At 44.1% G+C, this 12,612-nt stretch overlaps 1 protein-coding gene across 1 annotated transcript in view; it reads right to left on the reverse strand.

The window, feature by feature from the left end:
• The window catches only part of RPGRIP1 (RPGR interacting protein 1), a 73,176-nt gene that overhangs the window by 24,337 nt on the left and 36,227 nt on the right, over positions 1 to 12,612 (reverse strand). Inside the window, exons 10-11 of the mRNA XM_049768983.1 lie at positions 3,309 to 3,493; positions 2,543 to 2,743 (exon numbers count right to left, since the gene is read on the reverse strand). Of these exons, the coding sequence (XP_049624940.1) occupies positions 2,543 to 2,743; positions 3,309 to 3,493 (386 nt within the window). The remainder of the gene's footprint in view (positions 1 to 2,542; positions 2,744 to 3,308; positions 3,494 to 12,612) is intronic.

Here is a 12,612-nt window from a genome sequence, read left to right on the forward strand (position 1 = left end):
TATAATCCCCAAATTCTCCCCTCACAAAAAAAAAAAAAAAAAAGGCAGTGGGGGGAGGGAACTTGTTCATGAATAGTTTGTTTTCTTGTTCTTTAGTGAAACAAAAATGGTTTTTAGGTGGCATGGAGCCCATTTAAGTCATACAGATGACCCTGGGTTTGATCCCTCACCAGCATATAAATCCCTGAGTCCCTCAAGTATAGTATGACCCTTGGGTCCAGAGCCAGGAAAAAAGCCTGAGCACAGCCAAAAAAATAAAAACAAAACAAAACAAAATGATAAAATTAAAAGTGCTATTAAAAACTCTCAAAACTCTGGGGCTGGAGAGATAGCATGGAGGTAAGGCGTTTGCCTTTCTTGCAGAAGGACGGTGGTTCGAATACCAGCATCCCATATGGTCCCCTATGCCTGCCAGGGGCGGTTTCTGAACATAGAGCCAGGAGTAACCCCTGAGTGCTGCTGAATGTGACCCAAAAACCAAAAATAAAATAAAATAAAATAAAAAGTTAAAAACAAAACAAAACAAATAAAACCTCTCAAAACTCAATGAAAACTATGATGGTTACCAGAGGGGAAGGGAGAGGATAGAGGGATGGGTAAAAGGGTATTTTATAGCAGAACTTTGGTGGTGGGCACAGTGGGTATCATAAAATACATTTTTAACTATTGATAAAACAATAAAAATAAAAATAAATAAAAAAATTAGTTTCTGAGAAGTAACCCAGTAGTAGAACACATGTCTTGAATTTGCTCAGTTCAATTTTTGGCACCATGAAAAATTAACAAAAGTAAATTAATACAGTTCTAAGCATGAATTGCCTATTTCAGAATGTTGAATTATATTACATTAAAATTATGGGGTTCTGGGCCCGGAGAGATAGCACAGCAGCGTTTGCCTTGCAAGCAGCCGATCCAGGACCAAAGGTGGTTGGTTCAAATCCGGTGTCCCATATGGTCCCCCGTGCCTGCCAGGACCTATTTCTGAGCAGACAGCCAGGAGTAACCCCTGAGCACCGCCAGGTGTGGCCCAAAAACCAAAAAACAAACAAACAAACAAAAATTATGGGGTTCTTGGGCTGGAGCAATGCTATAGCATTAGCTATAGCTATTAGCTATAGCAGGTAGGGAGGGTGCTTGACTTGCATGTGGCAGACCTGGGTTCAATCTCTACCAGGGGTCTTCAAACTACGGCCCACGGGCCACATACTGTATTTATTCCCATTTTGTTTCTTCACTTCTAAATAAGATATATGCAGTGTGCATAGAAATTTGTTCAAAATTTTTGTTTTTACTATAATCTGGCCCTCCAACAGTCTGAAGGACAGTGAACTGGCCCCCCTGTTTAAAAAGTTTGAGGACCCTGCTAGACCTATATAATTCTTTTTTTTTTTTCCCCGCCCCTGACCTATATAATTCTGAGTCTTCCAGAAGTGATCACTGAGCACAGAATCAGGTGTGGCAAAAAAAAAAAAAAAACCAAAACAACATTGAAATGAGAAAGGGCCAGAGAAATAGCATGGAGGTAGGGCATTTGCCTTGCATGCAGAGGGACGGTGGTACAAATCCCGGTATCCCCTATGGTCCCTGAGCACTGTTGAGTGTGACCCAACCCCCCCCCCCAAAAAAAGAGAGGCTAGAGCAGATAGGGTATTTATTTATTTATTTATTTATTTTGGTTTTTGGGCCACACCCGGCAGTGCTCAGGGATTACTCTTGCTATCTGCTCAGAAATAGCTCCTGGCAGGCATGGGGGACCATATGGGACACCAGGTTTCGAAACAACCACCTTAGGTCCTGAATTGGCTAATTGCAAGGCAAACACTGTTGTGCTATCTCTCTGGCCCCAGATAGGGTATTTTCTTTGCTTGTGGCCAACCTGGGTTCAATCCCTGACATCCCATATGATTCCCTAATCACTGCCAGAAATAATTTCTGAGTGCAAAGCCAAGAATTGCCATGTGTGTGTCCATGACTCCTCCCCCATGCAGAAAAAGGTGAACCGGAGTCAGAGCAATAGGGTGCTTGTGTTTCATGCAGCTGACCCAGGTTCAGTCTCATGTATCCCCATATGGTTACTTGAGATCTCCAGAAGTGATCCCTGACTGCAGAGCCAGGAGTCAGACTTGAGCACCACTAGGAATAGTCCAAAAACAAATTAACAAAAAGAAATGTGGGATTGGGGCCGGGCGGTGGCGCTAGAGGTTAAGGTGCCTGCCTTACCTGTGCTAGCCTTGGACGGACCTCGGTTCGATCCCCCGGCATCCCATATGGTCCCCCAAGCCAGGAGCGACTTCTGAGCACATAGCCAGGAGTAACCCCTGAGCGTCACCGGGTGTGGCCCAAAAACCAAAAAAAAAAAAAAAAAAAAAAGAAATGTGGGATTTATAAATCCTGTCTAGGAATTTATTAAACTATTAAAATATTTGCTGACCACAAAAATTTTAAACTATTGCTTGCTTTATATGACTGTTACCTCTTAAAATATTACATTTGAGAAACTTAAACCCCTATTTCAGTTTTCATTTTAGATTAAAGGTCTAACCTGCAGTGTTTTTTCATTTAAGATGATACGACTCAGATACACCATTCTGTTCTTTCCTTGGATGCCGATTCTCCTGCCATGTTTTCTTCTTGAATAACCTGCAACCTGGTGTTTCTTTTCCTTTCTTTCTCCCATCTGAGGTTTTCTCTTTGGTTGATACAGCTCAGCTTCAATAGGAATCTCAACAGATGCTTTCTGGTCCTAAACAGAAGGATCAGAAATAGTCTTACAAGATGTCAGCACAACAACTTCCATACTCAAGTATTAGACAACTAGTATTGGATATTTCTTTCTCAACACAGGGCTGAGAGATACCCTTTCTATCTTCACAATAAAATCTAAATTTTTTATCTACCTATAGGCTCACTACATAAGCAGGAATACAAATTGTTTGCAAAATACATGTTTTGTACAAGAAAATATTTCTTCTATTCCTTTTACTCCATTGGATTGATAGAAATCTGCTATCTAGGGAACCAAAGCAATAGTACAAAAGAAAAGCCACTTGCCTTTCATGTAACCAACTTGGTTACATAGTTGTAATATGTCCTACATACATGTAGTACCTATCTACATAGGTAAGTTCCATATGATTTTCTGTGCTCCACCAGGAGTGATTCCTGAACACATAGCCAGGAATCAAACCTACGCATTGCAGGGCATTGTCTCCAAAATAAACAAACAAACAAAAAACAGTACAACACAATACAATAAAATATATAATATAAAATATAATAAAATAAAGTAAGCAAAACAAATTTGCTACCTGGGGAGAGAACGATGATTTTTTATCATTGGATGAAATCTCCGAATTGTCCTGGATGTCATTACCCACAGTCTGAGCACCTAGTTCCAGGGTGCTCTCTGCAGGTACATAAGAAGACTTCCAATTCAGGAGCACCTGAACAGATCCATCGAGTTCCCCTATGGGATCAGTGAGACTAAAATCACCTGAAAGACGAAAACATTAAGATCTGATCACATGGGCCCGGAGAGATAGCACAGCGGCGTTTGCCTTGCAAGCAGCTGATCCAGGACCCAAGGTGGTTGGTTCGAATCCTGGTGTCCCATATGGTCCCCCATGCCTGCCAGGAGCTATTTCTGAGCAGACAGCCAGGAGTAACCCCTGAGCACCGCCGGGAGTGGCCTAAAATCCAAAAAAAAATAAGAGATCTGATCACATGGGGCTGGAGAGATAGCATGGAAGTAAGATGTTTGCCTTGCATGCAGAAAGACGGTGGTTCGAATCCTGGCATCCCATATGGTCCCCCGAGCCTGCCAGGAGCGATTTCTGAGCTCATAGGCAGGAGTAACCCCTGAGTGCTGCTGGGTGTGACCCCCCTCAAAACAAACAAACAAACAAGATCTGATCACATAAAACTAGCGAACTTTTTTGGGGGGAGGTCACACCTGGCAGCACTCAGAGGTTACTCCTGGCTCTGCACTCAAAAATTGCCCCGGAGGGTCAGGGGATCATATGAGTTTCTGGGAATCGAACCAAATCCATCAGGGTTGGAAGTGTGCAAGACAAACGCCCTACTGCTGTGTTATCTCTCCAGCCTGGGCCAGTGAATATTTATTAGAACTTTAATTTTTATTGTATTTGTTAGTGATTAACAGAATTAATCCATGGATTAGTCACAATATATATTCAAAAAATTGGGTGAAGGGGGAGCCTTGAGGATAGCACATGAGGGAACTACAAATACGGGAGAGTTGGAGGGAAGAAGTCAACCAGAAGAGGAGGAGGGGTAGTGCTGAATGGTAGTAAAGACTTATGCATAAAACCCTCTAAGTCACAGTGCAAAATCTTGTTTTTTTGTTTGTTTTTTAAATCCCTGAGGGGCTGGAGAAATAGCATGGAGATAGGGCATTTGCCTTGCATACAGAAGGACGGTGGTTCGAATCCAGGCATCCCATATGATCTCCCGAGCCTACCAGGAGTGATTTCTGAGCATAGAGCCAGAGTGACCCCTGAGTGCTGTCAGGTGTGACCCAAAATATATATAGTGCAGACTGGTTGACAGGAGGCAAAATTGGGGAGTGAGGGGGTATTGGTGAAGGAGAGTGGACATTGGAGAAGAAATTGGTGTTGAAACATTGTAAATCTGAAATCTAATCATGAATAAATTGGTAATAATAAGCATAGTAACTGAGTAAAATAAAAATATTTTGGGGCCGGTGAGGTGGCACTAGAGGTAAGGTGTCTGCCTTGCAAGCACTAGCCAAGGAAAGATCGCGACCTCGGTTTGATCCCCTGGCGTCCCATATGGTACACAATATAACATCATAGCAATTGGGAAACATTCAGTAGGATAGCTGAGAACTTTCAAAACTCTAACATGTATTTCCCCAGAGTCACACCTGGCAGCGCTCACGGGTTACTCCTGGCTCTACGCTCAGAAATTGCTCCTGGCAGGCTCGGGGGACCATATGGGATGCCAGGATTCAAACCACCATTCTTCTGCATGAAAGACAAATGCCTTACCTCCATGCTACCTCTCCATCCCCAGGTACAAATTTTTCTGTTTGCAATGGGGCTTAGAACAAAACAATAATATCCATACAGATAAAAAAAAATTTAACCAGCAATATAGTGACCGATGAAAATAGGGTCAAGAGATTAGCCTAGGAGAAAGTTAAATTTTTGGAGGTACCATATTTTCTGGCATATAAGATGACTGGGCGTATAAGAAGACCCCCTACTTTTTCTGTTAAAATATAGGGTTTGGGCTATATTCGCTATATAATACTACCTCTCTTTTAATGCACACCAAATGGAAATTAAAAAATGTGAGGTAAAAAGAGTAGAACCCTCAAAAATTAACAGTATATGTTTAATAAAGCTAGACTTTAAAGTGCCAACAATCATTTTATATTTATCATTTGCAATAAGTGACTGTGATTTTTTATAGATTATCTTTATTTAAACACCGTGATTACAAATATAATTGTAGTTGTATGATTACAGTCATGTAAAGAACACCCCCCTTCACCAGTGCAGGATTCCCACCACCAATTTCCCAGATCTACCTACTCCCCACCCCACCCACACCTGTACTCGAGACAGGCTTTCTTTTTCCCTCATTCATTCACATTGTTATGATAGTTTTCAGTGTAGTTATTTCTCTAACTGCACTTATCACTCTTTGTGGTGAGCTTCATGTCATAGCTGCACCTACATGGGAAGATGGGGGGAAATAAGGGTTGGGACTGAGGCAGTAAAATATTAGAAATGATATTTGTAGGGCAGTATCAAGGTCACAATACAAGATAGATGTTACGGATATATAAAATATATGCATACAATACTATCAATAGGAAAACAAGGAGAAAAAAATTCCAGTGACTGTCCCAACATAAACCAGTGCTAGAACAGCCCACCCTCATCCCAAAGCGCATTCCCGTTAGTGTAGGGAGAGGTAGGGGAAAAGCCTGTTGACCCCTATAGAGTCCACCTAGACCGGCGCCCAGGGAAGGCCTGAAGTGACTTTGATTTTTTAATTGTGATCTAGATTGAGAGCAGAGAGAGGGGCCTCCTCCAAGAGCAGCTGGCTGGGGTGCAATAATTAATAGGACAGCTAGAGGGAGACAGAGCACCTCCTCTGTGTCCCGTAAGAGCTGAACAGAGGGCTGAGCACCAAAAAAAGCTGCATACCAGCAATGACACCCTGTGGCTGGATGGGATGCAGGGCTCAATAATGCAGCTCCTCTGTACGCCCTGAAAGATGAATCAGAACAAGGAGAGGACTGAGTGATGATGCCTGGCAGCTGGATGGGATGCGGCGGTAAGGGGAGGGGGCACAACCACTCGTCCCTGAAGCTGGAGTAAGTTTCAGCCTGCTGTGTACCCTGACTTTTAAGAAGTTTTTCATGGGTTAAAAAGTTGTCTTACGGGCCCGGAGAGATAGCACAGCGGCGTTTGCCTGCAAACAGCCGATCCAGGACCAAAGGTGGTTGGTTCAAATCCCGGTGTCCCATATGGTCCCCCGTGCCTGCCAGGAGCTATTTCTGAGCAGACAGCCAGGAGTAACCCCTGAGCATTGCTGGGTGTGACCCAAAAACCAAAAAAAAAAAAAAAAAGTTGTCTTACACTCCGGAAAATATGATAACCCAGGTGCAGGTAGTTCTGAAAGCAGCTTCTCCTTTGTTGGTCTTCATCTGGTCTTGGATCCTACATCTTCTCAATCTTCACCTTCTGTGTTAGGCTTCTGGGGTCTCCTCAATAAGCTGCCGCAGGTTAGGGGTCCGAGGTCCTTGCAAAAGTTGCCTCTGGTTGAGGAAAGATGGTAGATGATGGCATTTGGGATGCTGCCCAGAGTCTTCAATTCTTTCCCCTTCACTGCCTGCTTCTGTCTCACCCGTGGGGTCCTCTGCAACCATGGGTGGTGGGTGAGTAAGGCTGGGGGATAAAGTGACAAAACCTATGTTAATTGGGAACATCTTTGCTACCTTTCACTGGCATTCCACCAGGTCAAGATATATTAGCAGCTTTTGGTCCGCTATCTCCTTTCATAACATCAAACTCCACAGTCTCCCCATCTCCAACACTACTCAGAAACTTTCTGGGATTGTTTCTCTTAATAGCTGTCCAGTGAACAAAGACATCTTCTTTGGTGTCATTTCTGTTGATAAATCCATAACCATTCCGGTCACTGAACCATTTAACAGTGCCCGGTACTTGGATTGTCAGCACTGGCTTGTCTACGTGACTCAGTGCTTGGGGAACGGGGTAACTATGGTTGAGCTATTTTCAGACTCTGAGTCTGCAGAGACAGTAGCTGGCTTATCATTCTTGGGAGATTGGGGTCTCTATGGTTTAGTGCCAGTAATAAATGATAAATTATCAGTTCTGGAAAGGCGTTTAGATTGAGAACTTGTCACCACTGGAAAAGCACTCTTCCCCTCTTGTGGCATGTGTGCAAGAGACTCTCTAGGGAGCCTGGCACGTACAGTCCAGAGTAAGAAATGAGATAGATGGGCCAGAGCAACATGAAGCCATTCAGAACAGGAACCATGCTCACTGATGTTCCAGTGAAAGGCACAGCACATTCAGTCCAGCTCGAGGGGGCTGTCGTGGTGATAATCCACCAAGAGGTCAAGTCACTCACCATCATTACAGTCTTCTTCTTGGGTCCAGGGTTCAAGTCAGTCCAGGGTTCAGGTGCCATTTATTGTTTTAATTAAATTAATGAGTCCTAGTGTTGGTGTGGGGATGTGAGGCATTTCTAGGCTAGGCTCAGCTCCCACAGCCTCTATGGCCTGGCAGGTCTGTAGGTTGCATGGTGATGGCAGAGAAATTCACAAAGCAGTCAGATGAAGTTCCAGGAGTCAGCCAGCTTTATTTCATGGTCCTAACCTAACACATACAATGGCTTTTATACTAGCCTTTTCCAAGCAGCTCCTTCTCTGCTCCTTCTCTGGCTCTCTCTGCTCTCTCTGCTCTCTCTGACTCCCTTTCTGCTACTCTTCAGGCTTCATTGCTGACTCACTCCCCTTTGCTGATTCTCCTTGATTCTCTCTGTTGAATCTCTCTGGTGATTCTCTCTGCTTAATTCTCTGCTCTCTCTAACTGTTCTTCTTATCCCCTCTCTCCCTGCAAGCAGACTCCTCTCTTCCTGCCCATTCCAGATGTGGATGGTTCTGATCATTCAGGTGTGGTAAACAAGTTGGGTGAGGGGATACCCACACATGATGTAAGGACTGGGCTTGATTCTCAGCCATCATCTTCTGAGGCCAGAGCATCTGATGGTTTACACCTGAATTCATTCTGTTGATTCATGTCTCTGATCTAGACTGGAAAAATGTTGGGTCTTGGATTAAGATTTAGAAAGCGGGCCCGGAGAGATAGCACAGCGGCGTTTGCCTTGCAAGCAGCCCATCCAGGACCAAAGGTGGTTGGTTCGAATCCCGGTGTCCCATATGGTCCCCCGTGCCTGCCAGGAGCTATTTCTGAGCAGACAGCCAGGAGGAACCCCTGAGCACCGCCGGGTGTGGCCCAAAAACCAAAAAAAAAAAAAAAAAAAAAAAAGATTTAGAAAGCACAGTTTAAGATTGTGCAATAGTTCAAGCCCTGTACCCTTGCTTGGTGATGAAGAGTTATGACCTAGAGAGATACTGAGTCCTCACAGGATCACAAAAATGCATTGATATTAATGTTTTCAAATTGAGTTTGGCAAACAGGGACCAGATGGAAAATCTTACATTTGGGCCTTAGCTTAGCAAACAGAACAAAGATGCTATTTTACTCATAGCAAGGAAAAGTGCATAATTTCATTTCACACTCGAGCTTGACCAAAAGAAGAATCTTGGCATAATGTAGTGAAATTGGCTCCTCTTTCATATAAAGTGAAGACTGAGCTGCTGTCACAATCTGCATTGGCTGAGACTTCTCTGAGATGCATGCACCCATCTTTTTTCTCACCTCAATCTCTTGGGCCTCCAGGCTCCAAGCACATTGGTTCACAGGTAGGCTTGGGATTTCTTTTGCTTAATGCATGCCTGTAGGTTGGATCTTACTGGGGAGCATAGTATCATCCATTACTCCAGCACCCAAAACTCTTCTCCACTAGCTCCTAGTAGTAGGAAAGGCATAGAAGTAGGTACAGATAATGTGGCAAGAAACAAGAATAAAGGCAGAGGAAGTCAATGGAAAGTCAGTGTAAAAGCATCTATAGATGGGATAATTCCACACATTAGTCCTGGATGTTGAGGGATGCTGAGAGGACTTACCAGTCAGTACTACAGAGCATGGACTTTCTCCACAGTTCCCAGTATCCTGCCAAAGCAAATACATCCAGCTGCAAGCCTGGGATGCTCACAGACTATTGTCTGATGTGGATTAAGCTGGGCAGAAGCCCCTTGACTGTAGTTCAAGAAAAGGAAATCTGGTTTTTTTTTCTTTTTTTATTTTTTTTGGGCCACACCTGGCAATGCTCAGGGGTTACTCCTGGCTGTCTGCTCAGAAATAGCTCCTGGCAGGCACGGGGGACCATATGGGACACGGGATTCGAACCAACCACCTTTGGTCCTGGATCGGCTGCTTGCAAGGCAAACGCCACTGTGCTATCTTTCCGGGCCCCAGGAAATCTGTTTCTACTGCATAGAGAGAGGTAAAATTATAGAAGAGGCTGTGGGCCCACAGATAGTGGAATACAATAGGTCTCAAATATCATTGAAAGAATAGATGCAAAGCTTTTCTTTTCCGGAGGCTAGCTCTAGCTGCATGGGGTCTGGGGAGTCCCGAGGCCGAAGGCTCTCTCCCTAGCTTGGGCGTGCTGGGAGCCTTGGTAGGCCCCAGCTGTCCCCTCTCCTGCCCCCCGACCTCCAGGCCTTCCTGGGGTGGCTGCCCAGGTAGCCAGACAAGGTGGGTGTCGGGTGGTCCCTCCTGGAGAGGGTCCCAAGCTTTCCCCGCCCTTCCCCCAGTGGAGGGGGGGGATGGCACAGGGAGGAGGACGGGTAGAGCCTGGCTTCCGGTTCTCTTCCGAATTCTTTCTTGATCTGGAGGGTAGCTCTAGTGCAATTTCTTCCCAGTCTACATGTTCAAAACCGCGCGGGGGCACCGTATATATTAATAGTATATCCTATCTTATGTTATGTTTTGTGTATGTAGAATGTCCATCTGGTATTCTGCCTTTCACACACCCCTGTAAAGCTCATTTTCACCCCTTAACTTTATCACCCTCAACCATCAGTACACCCCATTTACCCTTTGTAACTTCAGTACTTCACTGTCCTAATCACACACCAAATTGGTGCACTGGATTTAACAACCCCCAACGATTTTAAAAGACTTAAAATGGACACGTATGGCTTTTTTTTTTTTTTTTTGGTTTTTGGGCCACACCCTGTGGCGCTCAGGGGTTACTCCTGGCTATGCGCTCAGAAGTTGCTCCTGGCTTCTTGGGAGACCATATGGGACGCCGGGGGATCGAACTGCGGTCCGTCCTAGGCTAGCGCAGGCAAGGCAGGCACCTTACCTCCAGCGCCACCGCCCGGCCCCACGTATGGCTTTTGAAGATTTTATGTCTATTTTCTTTGACAGCTATAACTCTTACTAAATATTCCCTTATACAGTGAAGATTTTCCCCACTTTTTGTCTTATCTTCTCTCTGTGAGCTGTTCAATATGGAATATTCGGTGAAGGAGTCCCTCAGTTTAATGATTATGTTTAACCATGTCATGGGGATTTTTGACTTGTTCTTGTAGCCCCCATATGGGCCTATAATGCCACGTGGCATTGTTCCTTGTTTGCATAGGCACATTAAAATGGGAAAATATTATACATACAAATAAGTTCTTATCTAATAGAAGTAGGAACACAGAAATCTTGTAGAACAATGGGTCCTTACACCCTGAAAATTGATATAATGACCTGGCACAGGCCTCAAAAGAATGGGCATTCTCCATTCATCCCTGAACCAGGGAAGCTAACTACAAAACATCCAAGGTCATTTATAACATCATCTGGAAGCAATCCTCTACCATGGTGCTCTGACATTGACCTTCCCAAAAGAGCCTTCCTCAACACTAAGAAGACTTGACAACAACGACCTGCTTACAGGACAGAGCTCTCTTCATTGCCCTTTTATTGTGAGGTGAAACTAGAGGATGCTCTACATCATCCTGACTTCAATTTAGGATATGCAGATTCCAGGATTTTTACTACAGAAACATGATACCAATAACAGAGACTGTGTGAAAAATAAAAGTGTATTGGCACTACAGACAATGACTTGGATTGGACAAACTAGTTGCCTGGAGACTAGAGTTGGTCTTCTGCTAGGAAACTTCAGGGGTAGGGTCTCCTTGTATTTAGGCCTTTTCATGTCCCTCATATTTTGGTGGGCCTATGCAAACAAAAACTGCAACTCTAACATCATTTTTACGGTGCTCCTTTGACTCTAATCCTTAAAAAAATCCCACTTAAACTTTTGAGGTTAACTTAAATTAATATGCATATGCAAGGAAATGTAAGAAAATACTATGCCTTCAAAGTTTAAGGAGTTACATAAGTTTTATGGCCTTAGATTGCTTTGTGTACCACTAAGAAATGTTATAATGTACTATAATCTGGGGACTTGAGGGACAAAGTAATTGTACATGGGTTCTATTTTACTTTTCTTAATGTTCTTTGGCTGAAAGTTCAAAATTAAGGTATCAGCAAGGGGTTTTCTTCTAAGAATTCTGTTTATGGGTGATTGTCCTTCCACTGTAACTTTACCTTGTCCTCTTTCTTTGCATCTTTGTTCTCCCAATTAAAAATAAATTTATTAAAAAAAAAAAACATTGGTGGTGGGAATGCCCCTCACTTATTGTCACTATGTGCCTCAAATATTACTGTGAGAGAATTGCAATTCACTTTGACCACAATAAAAATAATAGGGCCGGGTGGTGGCACTAGAGGTAAGGTGCCTGCCTTACCTTCGCTAGCCTTGGACGGACCGCGGTTCGATCCCCCGGCATCCCATATGGTCCCCCAAGCCAGGAGCGACTTCTGAGCTCATAGCCAGGAGTAACCCCTGAGCTTCACCGGGTGTGGCCCAAAAAAAACCAAAAAAAAAAAAATAAAAAAAAATAAAAATAAAAATAATAATAAAAATGTAAAAAAAAAAAAAAAAAAGAATAGATGCAAAATGTGGCATGTTCAGTATCTCCTGCCTGAGCCAGGTTAGCAGATGTCATAAAGGCCTGGTGGATATGCAGTGAAGCCTCATCCCCCCATTCTTCCTAGGTAACTTGACCTTACCTGCAAGACCCCGCCCATTCCTGGGAGGGGTCTTGGAAAGGGTAGATAAGGTTTTGACCAGAGGGGATGAGGCCCCTTTTGGTCTTTTGCCAGCATGGAGGTCAAAGGGAAGATGGCTGAAAGGAGTTAAGATGCAAGGCTAGGGGCCGGGCGGTGGCGCAAGAGGTAAGGTGCCTGCCTTGCCTGCGCTAGCCTTGGACGGACCGCGGTTCGATCCCCCGGTGTCCCATATGGTCCCCCAAGCCAGGAGCAACTTCTGAGCGCATAGCCAGGAGTAACCCCTGAGCGTCAATGGGTGTGGCCCAAAAACCAAAAAAAAAAA

This window comes from Suncus etruscus, chromosome 2, assembly GCF_024139225.1.
Source record: "Suncus etruscus isolate mSunEtr1 chromosome 2, mSunEtr1.pri.cur, whole genome shotgun sequence".
Lineage (NCBI taxonomy): Eukaryota > Metazoa > Chordata > Mammalia > Eulipotyphla > Soricidae > Suncus > Suncus etruscus.